This window comes from Micropterus dolomieu, linkage group LG17, assembly GCF_021292245.1.
Source record: "Micropterus dolomieu isolate WLL.071019.BEF.003 ecotype Adirondacks linkage group LG17, ASM2129224v1, whole genome shotgun sequence".
Lineage (NCBI taxonomy): Eukaryota > Metazoa > Chordata > Actinopteri > Centrarchiformes > Centrarchidae > Micropterus > Micropterus dolomieu.
The window spans coordinates 38,625,331-38,647,738 of record NC_060166.1 but is presented as its reverse complement, the minus strand read 5'-3'; the positions used below and the strand labels follow the sequence as shown (position 1 = coordinate 38,647,738).

Here is a 22,408-nt window from a genome sequence, read left to right as displayed (position 1 = left end):
AACTGAAGGCTTCCTCGGTCACGGTCTTACCTTTGTAAGGACCCTGAGAGATTCGGACCGTCTGCCCAATCAGCTCGTTGTCTCGTCGTCCTCTGCCCCGCCCCATTCCCCCTCCTCCTCCACCACCACCTCCTCCTCCTCCTCCTGCTCCTCCTCCTCTCTGTGGAGCACCTGCAGGACAGCAAAAACACCTGTATCAAACACCGTTTACACAATGACGATCTCCTTCAGTGTCCTGGTTCAGGTGGCAGGAGATTACCAACAGGGAGCCTCAACAATGCAAGACTAGTCAAATAAATTGTTATTAAACTACAGCTCTTATTTATTGTTTTGTTAGAAATCAATAAAATATAGAAAAATAAATTTAAAAAAAAGGACAAAAACTTGGTAGGTGTTTGCTCACTTAACGCTCACTGGTTTGATGGTCACATGCCTGCAGAAGCTTCATGATAACCCCGGACAGAAATGATGATAATGATCGTGTTGAAATTGTAGAGACTAGTGTAGGGCGGCACGATTAAGTTCAAGTTTATTTATATAGCACATTTAAAAACAACACTAGTTGACCAAAGTGCTTTCCACAATAGACAACAAATATACTATAATATATAGATGACAACAGTAGAAAAAGTAAAAAATAAAATGAATGTCACTACTGAGTCTAGGTCTTTAGCGAGGATTTGAAAGTGTCAGGAGTTTGGGCATTTCTTATTTGAACAGGTAAAGTATTCCAAAGATTAGGAGCAGCTACTGAGAAGGCTCGGTGATCTTTAGTTTTTACCCTGGATCTGGGGACATCAAGGAGCATCAGACTGGATGACCTCAGTGCTTTGACCGAAGTGTGTACATCTAAAAGTTCTGATAAATAAGAAGGTGCCAACCCATTTAAAATTTTAAAAACAAGCAATAAAATCTTAAAATCAATCCTAAAGCGGACAGGAAGCCAGTGGAGCGAGGCTAAAACAGGGGTAATGTGCTCACGCTTTTTAGTTCCTGTTAGAAGTCGGGCTGCTGCATTCTGGACTAACTGTAACCGATGGAGAGACGACTGATCCGCTCCAACATACAAGGAGTTACAGTAGTCAAGACATTATAAATGCATGTATTACTCTTTCAAAGTCTTTGCGTGGTAGGTAGGGCTTGACTTTGGCCAACAGTCTCAGCTGAAAGAAACTGGCTTTTACTACAGAACTAATCTATTTTTCAAACTTGTCACTGTCAAAGATCACACCTAGATTCTTGGTAAATGGACGACTATATGTTCCTAAAGTACCAACAACATCTACACAAGCACTTAAATCCCCAGGTCGACTGAACACAACAACCTCAGTCTTACTTTCTTTCAGACAGAGAAAGTTCTGATTCAACCATATTTTAAGATCTCTCAGGCAGTTGAGCAAGGACTGAGTTACAGCTTTGTCGTTAGATTCTACAGGTAAATAGATTTGTATGTCGTCTGCAAAGCAATGAAAGGAGATGTTGTGTTTTTTGAAAATGGACCCCAATGGTAGCATGTACAGTGAAAAAAGCATGGGGCCCAATATGGACCCTTGGGGGACCCCACAAGAAAGAGGGGGAGCAGATAAAGAAGTTTCTCTGTTCACGAGGTGAACAGAGAAACTTCTATCTGCCAGATATGATTGAAACCATTTGAGGGCTGTGCCCCTAATGCCGACACACTGTTCGAGTCGGGATAAGAGAATATAGTGGTTAACCATATCAAAGGCAGCAGTCAAATCTGAAAGCACCAAAACAGCAGAGTTTCCAGAGTCAACAGCTAAAAGGAGATCATTAAAAACTCTTAAAAGGGCAGTTTCAGTACTGTGACGAGGCTTAAATCCAGACTGGAATTTTTCATAAACACTAAAATCATCGAAATGAAGTTGATTAAAAACCACTCTCTCTAGGATTTTTGACAAAAAAGGGAGCTTAGAGATAGGTCTAAAATTAGAGAGGTTTGAAGTATCCAGATTGTTCTTTTTTAAACGCGGTTGCACAACTGCATGTTTGAAAGCAGCTGGAACACACCCTGAGCTGAGAGATGTATTAACCAAGGCGACAATGCTTGATCCAACAGTGCTAAAAATATCTTTCAAAAAGCGTGCAGGAATACTGCCAAGGGGGCAGTTCGCAGGACGTAGTTGCTTGACTATGTCAGAAAGAAGGGGGAATGTAACTGGCTCAAACTGCAGGAAGACAGCTGGGCTGACAGGGGGGACAGAGGGGTCCCTGGTAAATGTAGTGGGTGAAAAGCTAAGGCCGACAATTTTGTCTATAAAATATTTCAGGAAGTTTTCACATAAAATTGTAGATGGCAAAACACAGTCTGATTTGCGAGGGTTAACAAGAGAGTTAAAGACATTGAAAAGAACCTCAGGCCTCTGGCTGTTATTTGCTACTACATGGGATAAAAATTTAGTTTTAGCAGATTTTACTGCTCTCTGGTATTTAGATAGTGTATCCCGCAATATTTCAAATGAGACTTGAAGTTTGTCCTTTTTCCACTTTCTCTCAGCTATTCTACAGGCATGTCTGAGAGAGCGGGTAGTGTCATTCAGCCAAGGCTCTGAAAGTGGTTTAGAGTGTTTTTCCCTCAGTGGAGCAACACAGTCCAATATCTCAGTGCAAGTACAATCAAATTGGTAGGTGAGTTCCTCAACACTGAGGTTGCAGCCATCGAGATTGTACAATAATGAGTTTTTAAAAGCAGCAGGAAACTGTGAGGCAGTTAAAAGGGTTAATTGCACGCACATTGCGTGCCGGAGCACAGGTAGAAATCTCCAAACAGGGGAGAGCCACAGTAAATAAGACAGGTAGATGGTCTGAAATGCATGTGTCACATATTTCACTTATGGTTACACATAAACCATACGATCCAGAATATGTCCTTTTTCATGAGTCGGCACGGTGACAGACTGCGTGAGATTAAAAGAAATAAGATTAAGAAAATCTTTAGCCAGAGGTTTGGATTCACAGCACACATGTATGTTAAAATCACCAATAATTAAGAAGTTATCATATTTCAAAGCAATCCTAGCCACAAAGTCTGCAAAGTCTTGAATAAAATCCTTGTTAAACTTTGGAGGTCTTTTAAAATTTTTAGTTCTGATTAATCGCATTGTTATGCGTAAAATTAAATAATGATTTCAAAATGTACTGCTATATACACAAAAGTGCAATAAATGTGGTTAGTAAACACTTTAAAGGGGCATTATGGCAGTTTTATATACGCTTTATTTAATGTTGTAATATTATACTAATACACTCATTTACACTAGTTCGTCCTCCAGGTCGTGGATAGAGCCTGTGCAGGTGACAGATGTATTTGCTCCTTCTAGCCGCCTCCTCCGTAGTGCAACACGCTCCCTTGTTCTGTTTCACATCTGTTTTACTAAAATTATTGTTATAAATATTGTGTAACGTTCTTCAAGGTGAGAAACACGCATTTCAAAATGTCAGTATTTTGTGCATTCCTTGATAATTAAACAAGTAGACTCAGAGTACCGTTTGTTCCATTGTTATCGAATATACTACTATTGTCCGCAATAATCGCAATATGACTTTTTCTCCAAATCGTGCAGCCCTATAAGCTACAGCTGTTTAGCGCACAGAAGCCGTTGCCATGGTTACTGTCCATAGAGCGCCTGCCGTTTAGTCGCGGAGCGCTGACATCTTCCGACACTAACCAGCATGCAGCGTGTAGCTCTCCGCTTGGCTGTTGTCTTGCTTTTGTTCATCTGCTTCTCCCACACGCTGCATCCAGCGTAGGCTGCAGAAGCCTCGTTTGACTGTGTGTGTTCAGAGCCAGTGAGCAACAGACTTCAAATAATAGGCCTAATAATAAATACTGTGTTAACGTACGTGCCCAGCCCTAGTAGAGACATAACACGTAATTAGGAACCATGTTTCACTCAAACTTCTAGTCTAATAAAAACAGAGTCAATTGTTCTCCAGAGTATCTTATGTCATTTTTTATCATTTGTTTATTGAAAGTCTTTCAACATTTTCTTACTGCTGGTTTTATGGATTGTCTGGGAAGGATGACAATAAAATCTGTTCTAGGATCACCGAAGTCCGGCAGACAGACCTGAGCTCCCTCTGGAAACAAACAGGTGGTCGAGAGGGTTAGACAGGTCATGACTCATTCTGACCCCGTTCTGAGTCAGGACTTCTGTTTAATGCCCTCGGGACGGCGCAAATTATTTTATTCCTTCTGCCATCTGGCTTTTAAATCCTGCTGACGGATGTAACTACACAGTGTAAATTCACTGCTTTGCTCTGGTGCCCAAATGCTTAAATATGTTGTAACTGACAGGGTTTCTGAATGTTTGATTGACTGTAGTCCTGTTTTTTGTCTTGTTTACTACGACTGGTGGACTAAAACTTAATTGCCCTACATGGATAAATAAAGTTGTTTGAATTGATTCAAGATAAATTGTGTTTGTACCTCAGTGTTAATGTCCACGGAAGTTTCATTCAATACAGTTTCAACAGTTAACAGCTGTCATGAACCCACTAAAAGCAGCTGTTTATTCTCCGTGCAGGTGGCAGAAATGATAAAACTGCACCAGCTGCTGAGAGCTGTGGGACTAAGCTGACGATTACTGAACAGCTCCTCTGATCAACATAAAGCTGGATAAGAGTTACGAGGCAGTTCCATGAGCAACTTTGCATTTTAAAAGACAAAATAATATCGCATCTACAGACACGAGTCATCAACTATTTGCCAGAAACATTTTCCAGTTGCTTAAAACTGCATAAACTGAGAAGTTAAATTTTTGGCGAGTAAAGTAACACATTTTTGAAATAAAACTATGCTCATTGTCATTTTTAAAATAACTCAAACACAATCACAAGACAGCATAGATGATCTAACATGTCGAATTTCAGTTATTTTTGTTGCCTTTTTCCCCACACAAGCCCCGGCCCAGAGTTTTCTGTCTTAAACACACAAATACAAAATATTTGACTGACAACTGGTCAAACATCGACCCTGTAATGGGAGATTTGGCAAAATCCTCCAGTCTTTGATTTACTGAGTGAGTCAAAACTCACTAAATGTTTTTTTATCCAGCTGGATCTACACGATGCAGAGCAACAGCTGACAGAGAGGCCGAAGACTGAGGAGGACATCAAATGAGATCTAAAAAACGCTCTTCCATGGCAGGAATACAATGTGCCCTCGCCGGCACATGTTCTGCTTTGGACACTCTGGGGTTTGTGCTGCACATGCGACGACTACAATAAACAGAACAGCAGACGGGAACATTTTCCTTTCACAAAGTGGAGAACGCTTGTTGGACCATGTGCAGGCTTCATTAGGATTCATGCAGAGGATGATCAGCGGGAGCTGGAGTCAGCTGCTAGAGCTGAAAAGTGCGGCAGAAAATGTCTCAGATACAGACAGCTCTACCTGAACGGGTGCAGTTTTTAAATAAAATTAAAAGGAAGATCCTCTTACCACCGCTTCACAGGGTTCCTAAACAATTTATGCCTCAAGCCTTACAGAAAAGGCTCCAGTTACTGCAGTGGAAAGCCGTTAGATAGCGGGCCAGAAGCGTACAGTTGTAGGGATCGAGCACATGGCCCTGAGATTGAGGGTCATGTGCTCGCTCTACTACATCAGGTCTTTACTCTCAGTCTTCAACAAATTAATTAAGAAGAGGCTGTATGACATGCTCACAATTAGGGATGAAACGATTACCCATTTAACAGTAAACCATGGTAAAACTCCTGACGGTTATTCTTACTGTACACATTTTAACTACTATGGTAACCAGCCAAGCAATCTATCCACCATAACATCACACTACAAATCGACTCCTCAGCCATCACTCCAACCAGGGTGGAGAGACACTTGGGTGCCGTGATTGATGACCAGCTGTCCTTTTCAGACCATGTTGCTGCTGGTCTCTCGGTCGTGCCGCTTTGCTCTATACAACATAAGGAAAATCAGGCCCTACCTCGCTCAGTACGCCACCCAGCTTCTGGTACAGGCCGTGGTTACCTCTCTGCCCTCCTAGCAGGTCTCCCAGCTTGTGCGGTGAAACCCTTACAAATGGTTCAGAACGCAGCAGCGCGTCTGGTTTTTGATCAGCCCAAAAGGACTCATGTCACTCCATTACTCAGTGACCTCCACTGGCTCCCCGGGGCCTCCAGAATCAAATTCAAGTCACTAATGTTACATACAGAGTGACTACTGGGTCTGCACCATCTACCTAAACTCCATAATACAAACTTACGTTCCGCTACGCTCCTCCAAAGAACGCCGCCTGGCTCTGCCATCCCTTCACACAAAGCGACCTCAGTCCCTGTTCTCATCTGTGACACCACGATGGTGGAACGAGCTGCCGCACGCCATCAGAGCAGGGGCGTCCCTCTCTGACTTCACTTATTTGTTTTCATGTAATTGTGCACGGGGTCATTGTATTACCTATATAATATAAAATCTTGATAATGCACACTTAGATGATTTTCATATGTTTAAAAAAGGTATTTGCTGTTATTTTATGCAAACAAAATGGCAATTTTCTTTGTAGTTTTCAATAAAAAACTTGATGAAATGATTGCAGTGTGTGTATTAGTGCATTTTAATATTTTTTGGCACATTTTGACAATACCGTGATAAATACTGACAACAGTGATAATTGTGGTCACTATAATCGTGATATGAAAACAGTTTCATCCCTACTCACAATACAGCACATGCTGGAGTGTGTGCACACCCATCAACCTACAGACGCTTATTTTAACTTCCCCAGCATCTCCAGACGGAACAAATTCCTGCGCTTCCAGCCGCCATCAGAGTAATCTGATCGCAGGGTGCCTTTTGTCGACCACCGCAGCACTGGAACATTTATCTCAACTGCTTTACATCTACAGGATTAAACAGCAGAGCCTAACAAAGCTACACTCAACTGTTATTTTCTACCAAACCTTCTCCATCCTATCCAGCAGCCACAAAGTATTTTTAGATGTCGATATCAAAAAACACTTTCCAACACTGGGCAGAACCAATGTTTGCTTGTGTTCCCCCCTCATGCTGGGAAGTACTTTGTTTTCCACACTCACCTCCTCCGCCATGGTGCATGGGACTGCTGATGCGAGGGCTCATTGGAGCAAATCCTCCCACCGTGAAGTTGGTCACGTCTCTGGGCTGAAAGAGACAAACAGTACAGAAATTTATGGAAACAAGACTTGAAGACCTAACTAAATGTTTCAAAAATATACAATGAAATTTGGGCGTTTTATGAGTTCATGGTCCAATAAATACAATAAATAAATACTCAATATGTGAAAACTGCAGATACAACATGCTGCTAAAACTGTAAGAGTTCTCAACTGAACTTTATCCTCAGGACTGCTCCATTTAACAGAGTTTATTTCTGTTTGCCATTTTCACGATTACTTTTAGATTACTTTGTCTGCTTCAGTTGGAATGTGAGAAACAACTTATCTTGTAGACAGGTTATGCAATTTGAACTGATTTAACTGGTTGAAATTACTGCCAGAGACACAAAAAATATTGGAGGCCAACATCTGTATCTCCCAAAGTGACATATCAAGCAGCCAATGCAGTTCTGACCTTGGAACCACCAGCCAACACCAGGTGTCTGGTCTTGCAGACGAACATGCCTCCATTCTCCACCAACTTCTTACAGTGGAGGAAGGCGAAGCCTCGGAACAGGTGACGAATCTCCCCTTCACGGCCCTGCAGGAGGAAAACACACACACACAGTGAAGGACTTCTACTTAATCGAACTGAAACACCTGCTTTTAAATACATCTGCATCCGTGATCCAAACAAGAAAAACGCAATAAAGATGTCGAGCGTCAAAGTTCTTCAGCGAGAGACATCTCTGAATTTAAAACTTCTGTTTAACGACTTCATTCCAAAAGCCATGAATCCCTGATGATAAATGCAAAGCAACATCCGGCTCAATCCTCAAAAAGGCTCCTCTGTTTAAACAAACATCTAAAATAGAAACAGCTCATAACTTTTAAAGTAAACCTTTGTGAGTTCAGGAAAACAAAAGTAAACATTTTATCAGCTGCAGAATCTCATTCAAGCACAAAGTACTTATGCTGATGTAAATGTTTAGCTACAGAAGCTGATAGATGAACTCTCTTATCCTTACAGAGTGCGGCCCGTCGATGACCTTAACGATGTCCTTGACGTGGATGTTATTCTGCTCCGAGTCCAGAGCCACAGCGAAGCGGTTGTCCTTTCTGCGGTTCACCGCCTGGTGCCGCACAGTCATTACCTTCCCGTGCATGTTCAACACCTGAGAGACAAAAGAGTCGTTCACTAAACTGTCTTTGCAAATTGTCTACTGAATTTTGAACCAAAAAAAAAAAAGAAAGTTGGTTCATGTTCGTGGTGTGGACGCTGCAGACATGCTCCCGTGTCGGAGCAGACTCTTACCTGAAACGTCTCTCTCTCCAGTCGGACGATGACTCCGACGGTCTGTGGGTCCAGCTGGACCAGCTCGCCCCACTCATGCTGCCCTCCTGCATCGACGCCGGACGCCGTCTCCGAGCAAAGCTGCAGGTCTCTGGGCAACACCTTCAACTGCGTACACAAACACAGGGTGAGACAAGAGGTCAAAATAGAGACATTTTTAAAGACAGAACTCCGCTTGGAATAAAAATTTGTGTCCGATGAGCTCCCCCCCCCAGAAACCTAAAATCCTTCTCACTCATTCAAAATTCCAGAATCTCTGGTTTGGAGAGTAAATGAGTGCCTGAGGAATGCAGTGAGCAGGGATGGAGAATATTGGATAAGAAGGTAAGTGCAAGACCATTATGAGATGTGTAAACAAGCTTTCAGGCAGATGAAGGGTTGGGCTGATGAGCTCAGGACGTGACAGGAGGAGAGTCTGCATCAGAGTGGGAAAGAGAAAGGGGTAGTCTGGAGATGTTCTCCGGGGGAAAACTTGGTGATGTTCTTGATGTGTGCATCAAAGCAAAGGGTGGAGTCAACACAAAGATTATCGACATCAACAACAGAGGATTAATGAAACCAGGGATGGACAGATTTAGATTGGAGACTTTGTGAAGTGTGGCTGAGGAGGCACTGAGGATGCCCTCAGATCTATGCTGATTAAGTCTGAGGTAGTTGCAGGTCATCAGTTGGAAGGCTATTTGCATATATAGACTCGTGTGTCGTCTGCAAAGCTGTGAAAGTTATGTGTGCAAGAGGGAGAATGTAGGTAATGAACAGCAACAGTCCGATAACTGAGCCCTGAGGGATTTAAAGGTAATTTTCCCCTGTTATTATTCAGAGAGACTGTTCGCTGTCGTAACCTCCCTGTTCTGGAATAAATAAAAGTATCCTCTTGGAACCAATTCTCCGGCCAGAAACATTTTCTTCATAGCTGTCCAACCCAAACTACTGTGTCCTCAATGTCCCTTTCCTCACAGGTTTTGATTGGCCCAACCAGATCCAGGACGGACGGAAATCGGTCTGAACGGGAAAGGCACCAGATGCATCAGCCAGAGAAAATAAAACGTGAGCTCGCCGATTCATCCGGTTCCCATTCTAACACTCAGCAGAAGGACCCACTGGACTCTGGAAGCTGCGTGTTTCAAAACCTTGTCAATATAAGTTTAGATAAAACTGTAAGAATTAGACGACCCTGCATAAGCCCTGTTGACCTTCAGCCTCTATTAGCAAGCTGCACACATTCAAGTGTTTTTTCACTGTGTTTCATGAACCAGAACATTAAAAAGTTGCCACTGGGACAAACGTTGGTGAGTGCAACTGTAGGACAGACAGCAATGTGTGTGTGTGTGTGTGTGTGTGTGTGTGTGTGGAAGGAGGGCTGATATCGACTTTGTTTCCCGTTTACATATACAGTATTGACTCTTAACCTCAGTCTCATTATGTGAATGGACGGAGCAGGTACCTCGTGCATGGTGAGGTCGGAGAAGAGGATGACAAAGTTCTCTTCCACTCTGACAATGAGGCCCGTGTCACCCTCGTATCTCCCGGCGATCACCTTCACGTGGTCGCCCATCCGGAAATACTTTCTCAACTCGTGAGCCGGGAACTCCAGGGGGTCCTGCGAGAAAACACACAAACACGGGAAAAAAACATTTGTAATGAATGGAATAGGTTCTTTGCTTACTTTGAGAATGCATTATATCAGTGAGGGTTTTCACAAGTATAGCGAGACAAAAGTGCGCGTGTGTACCTTCAGGTCTTCGTGTTTGGGCATGATGGTGATCTTGTTGCCGTCCACACTGAGGATTTTTCCCTGCAGGTTGATCAACTCTCCCTCACAAACCTCCACATTGTCACCGGCCTGCAGGTTGTGTTCACGCTCCTTCCCTGGTTTAGCCAAGAGACCCAAGAAGCATCATGACTTTGACCTAATGTATAATTCAGATGCATTAAAGGTCTTCATACAAGCGCTAAACTATAATACAAGAGGTAATGTCAGCTACATAAATAAAAGCAGGCTGGAAAAGTAAAAACATGTTAACATTTATCAGAAGTTTATTCATATGATCAGTCAGAATGAATTTCATGAATTAAACAGCTGAAACTAAAACCATCGTTTAGAATAAAAAACAAATTAGATTCAGATATTTATGGTTCATACACATTCCCTGCAGGCAATAAACTCATGTACACTTCACCTAGAAAAGCGAGGACTAGGGACGTCATGAGAACCGATTTTTATTTTATTAAAAAGGTACTGCAGGGTCCTGGAGATCCAAAATGTGGAAGATAGAGAAAAGTGCAGCTGCAGCGACGGCTCAGCCGTCGAGTCTGGAAACCGGGGTGAGGTTTATAATTTAACAATTCAACAATAGCTCCGTGTCAAAGCCCTGATCTTGCCCAGTTTTGGGATATGTATGAGAGCTAATTGAGATTACTTAGAGAAGTGAATGTCTATACGAAGCGCCTGTTACTGTGGGCGGAGTCAGGGACCGTCTTCACAGTCCAATACGATCCATTTCAATCATCAGTAACTAATAGAAATCTCAAACCACTAACTATATAGATTAGTGACCACCCTGAAACATTTCACGCCCTCTGGGCTTGTAAAGAAAAGCACAGTGCATGGTTGTAATTTCAATAGCTTGCAGCTTTATGAATTTATTGCCATCAAACCACCTCTCAAGTGTCCTTGACATCCTCACAACCTTCACAGCTGTTAGTTGTTCTTTAGAATGTCCAAATGTTTTTATGAAAGGAGTGTATGTTGAAGTACATGAAGGGATTTAATGTTTGAATTTCACTGGTATGGACACTGACTACTAAATTTCTTGATCTAATCCTCTTCAGTCTAAAACCTGAACTTCAGCTGACCCTTAAAGAGCCCACGCTCAGACAGCGTACCTGACTCGGTGACCACCTCCAGGTCGATTCCTTCAGGCTGGTCTTCAAACTTCTCCAGCTCTGACAGAGTGGGCTTCACTCCGTCTGTGATCTGTTAGGAGAGAAAACAAAAACCAGCTGCTGAGGGTATTCGCTAAACACAGCGATCTCATCTTTCAGCAAACAAGTTAAGAGGACTCATTGGTAGTGTGTATTCTGAAATGAAAGAGTCTCCTCACCACAGCAGACATGGCGAAACTCTTAAACAGGAATCCTTTGCGGCTGTAACGGTTCGCCTCAAAGATCATGAAGTCTCCGTCATGGCTGACCTCCCCTCCGAGAGACCTGACAGTCAAATCATCATCTGTCAGTCCGACTAACAGACAAACTCTCAAACACTTTACAAGAGTTTGATTTGGAAATTCCAGACTTCTTCCAAAGAAATAGATCAAACACCAACTTTTATCTCGATGTTTACGGGACATAATCAGTCACGATGATAAAGATTGTGTAACCAATGACATTTCAGAACCACAGCGCTCAGTAATATCGCAATCTGTCACTGTTCGTAGACTTTTGTGCCAAGTAATATTCCCCCGTAGAAACTTTGTGTGTACCTGATCTTTTCAGCATCAAACAGCCTCTGAGCAGGTCTCTTAAACTTCTTCCTCTTAGCGAACCAGTCTTTCTACAGGACACAGAGAACGACAGACGTGCAAGTCAGCTATAAATACTCCGTATCAAGTGGAAGAAGTGTGTCAGTGTTTGTCCTACCAGGCTCATCTTGGCCTTGATACGGTCCAGGTCTATACGAGGGATCATCTTCAGGGAGATGGTGTTCTGACTCGGCTCCACGTAGTCCACCTAGAGGATGTTGAAAACACCAACACAGAGCTCATTATCTTCTCAATCAATTCATCCAATGAGCGTACAAATCCATTCTTGATATAAATAAATACCTAAAAAGCTTCTTGTTAACGTCAATGAGCCAAAAAGCATGCAGCACGCTTGATGTGCCCAAATCTTAATGTGATTGTAATTGGCTGTGGTGATGTTTAACACTAGTTCACGCCGGTTACGCACAGAGACGTGGCTCGTGGATGTAAAAGACGTGGAGAAAATCAAAAGTGTCGCTACATTGCACCAGGCTTGATGCAACAATGCAATACTTGCAACGCAAGATAATTACTGCCAAGAGCGGCGACACGACAAACCTGGTGAAGCCCTCGACTGCACACGGAATAAACATAAGAGCAGAAAGTTGCTTCGTCTTTGACTGAAACAAGACAGAGCCGGTGCCGTCATCGTCTCAGCGCCCTCCTGCCACCGAGCTGCAGCATGCCCTACATACGAGCAGTGTTGCGCAGTAGCGTCGCTACAAGTACTAGTTTAACTCCATTTCTCAGTAGCTTGGTGGTAGCGTCGCTGTTTTCTGAATCAAATTAAAGCTCTTATCGACCGAGTAGCGCGGTAACTTCCACGCACGCTACATTTCCCCAAGCATTTCTGAAGGATCAGTGAGTGACGCCACACACGGACCTGTACGTGCAGCCGGCAGAAGCGACATCACGTATCGATCCTTGGGCTGATGTTTGCGCTTTGCTGCAGTGGAATAAAGACACGCGACGCGTTTACTTTCTATTGTGATAGTTGTTGCCTGGACAGCTCATCCTCTAGCGAGGAGGAAACTTGGTTTCCAGAGCACAAATTCACATATAAACAATAAAAAAAAGATAGAATAAACAATGAAATTACATTATAAAAAGTAAAAGACAACAAAAATACAATATTATATATTTTACCAAGCAGTAGAATTTTTCAAAGGAACAATTAATAAAATAACAAACAATATCAATGATAATAATGTGACGTTTGTTTGAGAATAAAATTGAAATCGAAAAATCGTTCAGGAACCGGTATCGAAGTCGAGGTATTCCATCAATCTCAAAAATCTTTGAACGATACCCAACCCTAATCACATCCTTAAAAATCTTTCAAACCTAAGCTAAAGGGTTATACAAGTCAATAAATTATAGCTGATAAAAGTATAGAAACCGTGTCATACATTTAATTATTTATTTCATCACTAAATCCACTTCTCCACATCCAAGTTTTGAGGTGAGAAATCAGCTGTGTAGATTTTAAATATTGACAGTTTTACGAGAAGTGATGGCGGAACAAAAATGTGCTTGAATGTTTTCGAAGCATGAGCTTTCTGCTGCAAAAAGAATGAAGACTTTAGCTATTATTGTTTAATTATAGATCTTAAACAGAATGATGTAAAAAACTCTCTCCAAGGTTTTCAACGGGTTTATTTGGTAGCTTTTATCTGCTTCTCGCGTTCTTCATTAGTACTGTAGTTTGAGATTGTTCAAAAACAAGATGATAAATGTTTTGCATATTTGTTTGCCACGCAGCTTTAATCTCACATATCAATATTTTGGAATTGCTGACGTAGTGCCGACATTTTTGTTTCTTTCGGCCGCTTGCGTCGTCAGTCGGTACCTGAGCGATGTCGTCCTTGTACAGGCCTCTCTTTAGCCGGACCCAGGACTTGGGCTTCAGGTTGGTGACCTCTTTGACGACCTTGAGGACGTCCGTCATCTCTTTGATGGGAACCATCTGCTGGTTCCACAGGCCCATCCTCAGGTTGCCGATGCCTTCGATGGCCGACTTGACGTGCGTCTGCTTGTACGACTCAACGTAGATGTAACCTTTGACGTGATCCGGGGCGACCACAGACTTGATCTGTAGAGGCTGTGGGGGGGGGTTAGAGGGGAAAAAAACAAACTGTATTTTATACTGACCGACCTATAGCTGCAAGAAAGAAAATCATGATGGTGACTCATCAACAGCAGGTGTGACTTTATATGTGAGCGGACTGAACCTTTGGCATCCAGTTTGTTTAGTAAAACAACACACAGCAGCTGCTCATAATAGAATAGAAAAACAAGACATGGCCTACTTTTCCCACTGCATTATACTATGACCAAAGACACTATTAGTACCGTCTCATCTTCTGTCCAAACTATCAACCGTCCTGGATAATGCACAAACGCTTGTCAGTTTGATGCTGTATTAGTCTAAAACTGTTAAACATGTTTTCCATCTGGCCCTGCTCTGCCCAAACATTTAGCTAAAGTTACAGCCGGGGTAGCTGCAGGCAGAGCAGGGAGAAATATGCTGTGGTTCAGAAGTCAGCAAAACTGAACAAACTGACAGCAGAGCAGTAAAATCATTAAGCAAAATTTCAGAGTTTCCACCAGGAAATTGTTCAGTGGAGAAAGTAAGTCCCCCAAACAACACAAAAATGATATACATATGGTGACCCAAGTAAACTTCCCAATGCAGACCTGTGACTGATCACCTGTCGAACTTGGATCCTGTTCTTTTCCCCTCACACATCTGAACTCAATTGTGACGGACTGGTTTGTATTGACTTTTCCCGACAACCGCAGGAAACTGAGGATGTGACCGATCAATCAGCTATTGATTGAAATCTCACAGATCCTGAAAAACTTCCTCTCCTTATCGATGTAGTTACCAGGTTTAACCAGTCTCTCTCATGCGGTCTTTACAGTGTAATGCGGTCCCACTGCTCGTCATCAACGAAGCTACGATCGAAGTCTACGATCTTTACATACTCTTCTAAAGGACGTTCCTGGAGGCACCTGCAACCTGCTAAAGCTGAAGAGATATCAACTACACGAATGAAACCACTTCTTTCTCTTCCAGAGAAATTCAATTAGACGAAATGAACCTCAGAGTTCAGCCTCACTGGCCAATCAGAGCAGAGTGCTCAAATAAGTAATGTGAAAGAATAAAGCAAACTTACCGTGTCTGTGAACTGGTAGGCGATGAATTTCCTCATCAGTGCGATGGCCGTCGCCCTCTCCTCTCCGATCTAAACACACGGGATATGTTGAGGAAGTGATCTGACCCTGTGCATGAAGACGATGACGTACAGTATGTGTCGGAGTGATACACACCTTGCACTTGACCGTCCACAGATTGGGATCCCTGACGGCGACAAACACATTTTATTATCAAGACATTATAACCTACACGACCTCATTATCGCTGCAGGTGTTGTGGTGGAGTGTTCACATACTTGACCCCAGGAAGTAGCTGCTGCTGGGTGATGTCGTCGGAAAGTTCCTCGGACCCTCCTGAGTAACTGCACGCCACAGAGGAAGATACACAGGTGAGAGGTTTTGATCTCTGACGCAAGAAGAAGCTTCTTGGTAAAAATTCTTCATCTGTTTGTGTTTAATAAAGATGAAATATCACACAGAACCAAGTTTTTTTTATGCTTAAAAGGCACAAAAAGTCTCCACATTTGTTGGTCAAATGTTTATTCTGGACAAAAAACATTTTATGCATATTTCTCTGCAACTGAGCTGGACATATCTGGATTCTTAAGAAACTGGAATCCTGGCCGTGAATATTTCTGGGAATGCGTAAGCTAAAAAATAAGCTAATAAATAATAAGTCTGAGTCCTGCGGAGTCCAGATCCTGCTGCAGATTTGAAAGTTAACAAGCACTTTCCACAGATATCAGTTCAGAGGAGTCGTCAGCAGGTTATAGACTTAGTAACTCCTCTCTTTCAACAATAACAACTTAAAATTCTCAAGAATCAAAAGCCTTTACTTCCTAACGGCTGCTCCGTGTTTCTCTTTTTAACACAAACCTTGTTTTCACTCACTAATTACTCCCAGTTACGTCTACGTCTGATCGCTGTTAAACGAACTGCAGATGCTTCACACTTAAAACCAAGTGTCATTCGTCGAGGAATAACAACATGGCAGCAGAAACTAATGGAATAAATGAGCAAATGAGAACAATAAAAGTGTTGATAAGAGACACTGTCTGCTGGCAGACTGGTGGGTGTGAATTAGCGCTTGCAGGGCTTGAGACGAACGGCGTCCTGTCGACGACAGAAAATGTGTTTGGGACAAAGAGAAAAATTCTGTAGGACGAAAGAGATCATGTAGGCCTATGCTTTTATTTATTACGATCACTTAGCAAACGACAAACTGAACCGGCCGAGCGCTGACGACAACGGACGCCGTCTTTCTCACGCTGTTACTACAGTCCCGCCGGACTTACGCAGGAGGCCGGATGCTCACCTGTTCCCCCGGTACAGCTCCATCTGTCCTCTCAGTCACAAACGGCTGGCTGACCTCTCCGTCCCGCTGTGTAGGCTGCCGTTACCAGCAGACTCGCTGGTAGAGTTTTGCATTATAATGAAGCACAGTCTGGCTCCGTTTGGGACTGTGAGCTGAACTTTATCAGAGCTGCAGAAGTTAACGTGAGGATTTGCGCTGAGATGTCTGCAGCGAACGGTTTCGGTTTCTGCCTCCGACAAAGTGCAGCGCGCTTGTTTTATTCAGTACAGTCTGAAGGGGAGCACAGCAGAGCGTAGGTCAGGTAGACTTTTAAAAAAGATTATGAATTCTCATTAAAAGACGACGTAAGTCTCATTATATTACGGTTTTCTTCTGGACATATGAGAACAAAGATGTGTGAGATTCTGAATGTGCAGAAAGTTTTGAACATGAGAAGAAAAAGTCCATGAGTTTCTAACTGTAGTGAAATTAAATCATTTATCATCGAGGTAAACAGGTTCCCCCGACAGATAACTTTTCAGTTTTGATAATAAACCTTTTTGTTTGACTCAAGCAAAACAAATATTTATTTATTTTATCAATTTATAATCGTTTATTATGTCACTAACAACTATAGAGCATAACAAAGTAAAGAAAACATTTTGGGACGCTTTGAAAAAAGTTAGTCTGAAGCCCTGCTGTTGTGGAAATGAACATTACACTAAATTTATCAAGACGCCGGATCGTGACGGCGCCCGAGCTTGTGTGTGTGTCTTAAACTGTCCGGGATCCTGGTGCAGCTGGCGCCTGTCTCGAGGGACGAGTTCAATCTGAAAACGTTTTGCTACGTTTCCGGGTTTGAACGTCATGTTTCCTTCGGGGTATGTTTTCTCCTGTTTGGTGGGCGTGTCAGAGGTGTTTCCTAGTCCAAGTATGTAAAACACTGCCAGGCAGTTAAGTGCAGTGCGCTGACACAAGAGGGGGTTCAAGGCACCACCGTTTGCCTTGAAATAAACGCTTTCCTATGTTTTGTAGCTCAGCCCTGGTTGCATAAAACTCACCTCTTCCTGCTGGTCTGTGAGCTCTTCCTCTCACATGGCACCACGTTTACTTTGATTTGTGTCTCGTTTGTTTCCGTTGTTTTAGTTCATTTTTCACACTATTCATTTGTTAGAATCAACATTGTTTCACTGGTTAGTCTAAATGACTTTTGTTGAATAAAATGCCTTTCTTTTACTTAATCCTTGACATGCGTTTCCCTTATTTTGCTGTAGTCTCTGAGCGCCGCCACGTAGGAAGAGGAGACTCTGTTTCAACAGGAAATCAACGCAGATCAGAAAACAGAGAGACTTCTTAATAAAATATGATCAAATATAAAATAAGTGAAATGACAGCCTGTCTGTAATATAAACAAATACACGCCCGGTTCTCTCTGCAGTTAAGAGAATTCCTTTATATACTGAAAATGTATTGTATCATTATTATTTAACAACAGGGACTTTCCGAACGATAACTGAGACGGCTTTGTTCCTCAGTCTTGGATGAAAAAGCACCATCTCACTCTAATCAACCACAGCTGCAGGAAAGAAGATCATTGGCTAGCACTGCTGTGACTCATCACTGTCGTGTAAAAACAGCGGTGTGCAGCAGCAGACTTCAGCATCCACAAAAGACTGTTTTGTTAATAAATATTTGTTCACAGCTTGGAACCACTTTTCACGAGGTGAAGGACCAATGATACTCACTGCTCCCCTCCTGAGGACTTGGCATACTTCCTCATGTAGTATTCACCCAGCGCCTCCTCTCTGGAGTCTCTGCAACACACCACAACACACATACACAGTCGGCCAATGCCACACAACATAAATGAACTCAAGGAAACAAGAGCCAACACACTTTTTGCTTTTGTAAAAACTAAACCTGCTTCTGTCTGACTCAACAACTGTTAAACTGCTAATAATGTGTTGCAGAAAAGGCTGCAGGCTTCCTGCTTCACTTTATCTGCAGGATCTCAGGTGTTTTTGCCAACAAAATATTCCAAAGCAGGAGCGTGCAGTACTGAAAATCAATGCTCAAGCTTTTATACTGCAGATTTTTTACCAGAAATTCCATAAAATAAAGCCTGACTTGCACTTTTTCTCCATCGCCTGCTGCCATGTGAGCACAACTTCAGACATTTCTGTTGTTTTCGCGTGTGAGGAAGGTTCCAGCCTCCTCATCGCTGCACACACATCTGAACTCACTGCTTCATCGTGTTTCCAGTATGTTTCATTTTCTTTTTTTCATGCAGGAAATAGAAAATGCTTACTGAATTCTTGTTTGTAAATTATTTTATATTTATGAGTGTTGACCTGCAGTACTTGCTTCATCATTCTAATATTCATGCATGTTCTTTCTTTACTACGTTTATTTTTATGCACCAAAATACCAAAGTAAAGGCCTTGTATGTGTAAAACCTTCTTGGCAATAAGGCTGATTCTGATTTTATTTTATCCTGCGATGTCTGCTGATAGGCTATAATACTGGGGGAAATGAATTCCCCAATATTAAACTCAGGGTAAGGACAGCAGCAGTGAGGCGGAGCTAAAGAGCTCGGAGTTGGAGTTATTTGCATGAATCTGGGTGGACATTTGAAATAACTTGCTTTCTTACTGTGGGAATAAGCTGTACTCAAGTGGCAGCAGTCTTCCGGGGCGTCAGAAAGACCTTTCAGGGGACAGGGTCTAAATCTAGCCCCTGCTTCCTACGGTTGAAATGTGTTTTAAGCTCCTTAAAGATCCTAAAAAGGGTTCCTGGAGATGTTCCTGCAGTTTGAAAGGGTTACAACTTTCTGACTTTCACTTTCCGGGACATTTTATTTCACTGGTGTGTGAAGTTCACAGAGATGTTGAGGCCATTTGTTACCTCCAGAGGTTTTGCAGCCTTCTGGATCCAGAGTGATCCTCATCCAGGACCACATGGTCGATGTTGGACACTGAGGAGTTGGGAGAAAAGAGAGGCGTTGTATTCATGTTTAATATAAATGAAAAAATAATAATGAACAACGATTGTGACACAAGTAACAGACTTACCTTCAGCCTCCTCTGCTCAGGGCCGACCAGCGAGAGAGAAAAGAGGGGAAGAGCAGGAACAGAGCGAGAGAAGTGATAAAGGAAATAAAATATCAAGGAAAAGGTGAGTAAAGGAAGAAAGAAAGAAAGAAAGAAAGAACCGGGGAGGAAAGGAGGGAGGAGGACAAAAGAGTTTAGGGGAAGAAGATGGAGGAACGAGCAAAAGTTAAGAGATGAGGAAAAAGAACAGGTTGAGAAGGAAAAAGGTGGCGGGAGAAACAACAGGAGTAAGGCATAGCAGCGAAGAGGAGGAGGAGGATGAAGAGGTGAGGACAGAAGCCAAAAGACATTGTCATCAGGGCAGAGCACACAGGAGCAGAGTCAGGCAGCAGCAACACAAAGCATGATGGGAGAAAAAAACAACAACAGAACAACAGATTAATGGTGACTGCACAGCACAGAGAAGCATGGAGCCAGTGAGGGGTTCGGTGTGGTCTGAGGCGACAGTACAGCAGATACAAAACTACTGGCCACAGTTTATCCATTCCAGTACCAAGTGGCTGTATTTTAGGTTTTTACAGCATAACAATATTTGAATCTTGTTTAGCTTGACTAGATTTAGATTTTAAGCATTTAAAACAGTAACGCTGGTGTTATTCTACAATTATTGTCAACAAATCCCACAAAAAGATCCAAACCAACCAACACTTTCTGACTTTTGTACTTTCAAAACAAAAGGCTCGGTTATTCCCTAAAACAGCTGCTCGCTGTAGTTTCTTTACTGAAACTAACAGGAGGAAACGGTGTCTTTGCTGGGGACTATTTTCAGCGGCGGATGAATCTACATGTGGTGCTTTAGTGAGTGTTTGGGGCGGCAGGACGGTTAACGTGGGAATCAGAATAAACTGAAGCGTGTGTGTTCATGGTGATGAAGGAGCATGTGACCGTCTGCTGGTCGACATTTGTTTTCTCAAATTTGACCCCTATCAGACTCCGGTGTGAACTGATCACGGCCTGAGAGCGACGCACGTGCGCGGGAGGATAATACGACGTCACGTGGAGCACGCTGTCGTAAACACAGAGGCTCATTCGTCCGTTTGTTGTATATGCTTTCAAACACAGACGGGTTTCGATACGACCCTCCAGGTTTCGCTCGTACGGAAGCGTCACCCCAAATACTTATGAGGCCTCCAACGCTGCCGTCCTCCATGTTGGCGTTCAGAGCGGTTCACCAGTTCTTGCTAGCACATAATTGCGACGTCAGAGCTGCATGAACGCCGATCTGACCGTCCACACCGAGGTCGCATTTTAAAAATCCGACCTGTGTCTGATTTGGAACCCATATGGAAGTGCACCAAATCCAAGCTGGAAAATATCAGGTCCAGGTAACTTGGGCTGTTCACAAATCAGATCCGAGTCACTTTCAGTCCGAACGAGGTGTTTGAGACATGTTGTCCAGCTGGTGAAACGACAAAACCTGAATCCCTAGCCGTGTTTCCATCAACGTTTTTTAATGCGCATCTTGAAGTATCGCATTAGAACAGGTTGATGGAAACGGCAAAATTCAAAAATAAATCCTTAATTTGGCAAAACAGTTTTTACACCAGCTTGAGGTGTTTTTTTACATTTGTCGAGAAAAAAAAAAAAAGAGTAAATGCGCTAAACGGGAGATGGATCTGGGCAGGAAGCCTTCATCGGCTGTCCTGCTGAATGATGCGTTCACCTCTTAAAGGTCCTTCTCAGATCCTCTGCTCTGCACGCTGATCAAACAGGTGATCACCGCATGTTGCTGCTGAACTCTGCAGAACACCGGATATTCCCATAATGCTCGGAGACGTGGCTGGTAGCAACTTGCCCGCTTGAAACACATTCCTGAGGACCTCTCTCTGTTTTTCTCAGATCAGTGGCCCTCAGGTTCCTGCGACTGGTTTTGTTTCTGGCTTGGAACCCAGACATCTTTTATTGCAGCCATGTGTAACGTCAACTGCTCCAAACCAGCTGATGGAAACGCGCAGATTTTTCCTCTTTTTTGTGTCATTTCAAAAGTAGGCTTAAAATTCGCAGGACAGTTGGATGGAAACATGGCTGCTGACAGACATCTGAGATACAGACACAAGTTCAGAGGTCTGGAAACAGGAAGGAGCCTTTTGTTCACCACAGTGATCACGACACTAACGGGACGTTTTGCTGATGTAAACATACCAGATTTGGTTTTGCTTCTACTGTACTTCTCCCTTCAGTGATAGTACGCATTACCGGGTGCCACATAAAAAGCTTCAACCACATCTGTTAGTCGAAAAATACAAACATGACATGTCTTCTACCGGGTAGCAGGGTCAGGCAAATGATCACGCTTGGTTCTTTGAAGGTGGAATTACTTACAACACATCCAGATCATTACTGAATGACTGAAACGTTCTCTACATCTCTTCTCAGTGTGCAGAATTACACTGAATATTTGGGTTATGACCTGGAAACGTGTGGATTTGCTCCAGATCAAACAGATTCGTTTTTCATTTCTGGTTTTATCCAACAGTAAAATGATTTAAATCCCATTTTAATGGCAAAAATACTCGTTTAAAAGGCTGTTGTGTGGCATTTTAATTAGAATTAGCACATAACTTTTGAGGAATCAGCGTTCCAACAGTAACCAATCATTAAAAGTGAGTGTTTTGCTCGTAGCCAATTAAATGTAATGAACAGTAAGTGCCAATCAAGGAGCCAATAATGGATTTGCCCTCAGTGCTTCCTCACATTAAGCTACACGCTCACAAATACAGCTGTACTGAGATGAGGTGGGGTTAATACATTCTGGGACGTGGGTTTTCTCAAATGGATGAAAGTGACACTCCATTTGCTTCAGATACACGAGGATATAAAAATGGAAAACATCCCGAGCGGGAGAGTATCTGGAGTAGAA

At 42.7% G+C, this 22,408-nt stretch overlaps 1 protein-coding gene across 2 annotated transcripts in view; it reads right to left on the bottom strand.

The window, feature by feature from the left end:
* The window catches only part of supt5h (SPT5 homolog, DSIF elongation factor subunit), a 39,371-nt gene that overhangs the window by 11,616 nt on the left and 5,347 nt on the right, over positions 1 to 22,408 (bottom strand). Inside the window, exons 5-22 of one of the 2 annotated variants that reach the window (XM_046073371.1) lie at positions 19,510 to 19,521; positions 19,343 to 19,412; positions 18,184 to 18,252; positions 15,441 to 15,506; positions 15,319 to 15,349; positions 15,165 to 15,233; positions 13,835 to 14,086; positions 12,104 to 12,193; positions 11,947 to 12,017; positions 11,569 to 11,674; positions 11,351 to 11,441; positions 10,197 to 10,333; positions 9,909 to 10,064; positions 8,426 to 8,572; positions 8,139 to 8,285; positions 7,586 to 7,711; positions 7,072 to 7,156; positions 31 to 171 (exon numbers count right to left, since the gene is read on the bottom strand). In XM_046073371.1, the coding sequence (XP_045929327.1) occupies positions 31 to 171; positions 7,072 to 7,156; positions 7,586 to 7,711; positions 8,139 to 8,285; positions 8,426 to 8,572; positions 9,909 to 10,064; positions 10,197 to 10,333; positions 11,351 to 11,441; positions 11,569 to 11,674; positions 11,947 to 12,017; positions 12,104 to 12,193; positions 13,835 to 14,086; positions 15,165 to 15,233; positions 15,319 to 15,349; positions 15,441 to 15,506; positions 18,184 to 18,252; positions 19,343 to 19,412; positions 19,510 to 19,521 (1,866 nt within the window). The remainder of the gene's footprint in view (positions 1 to 30; positions 172 to 7,071; positions 7,157 to 7,585; positions 7,712 to 8,138; positions 8,286 to 8,425; positions 8,573 to 9,908; positions 10,065 to 10,196; positions 10,334 to 11,350; positions 11,442 to 11,568; positions 11,675 to 11,946; positions 12,018 to 12,103; positions 12,194 to 13,834; positions 14,087 to 15,164; positions 15,234 to 15,318; positions 15,350 to 15,440; positions 15,507 to 18,183; positions 18,253 to 19,342; positions 19,413 to 19,509; positions 19,522 to 22,408) is intronic. The other variant, XM_046073372.1, reaches the window with a different exon arrangement.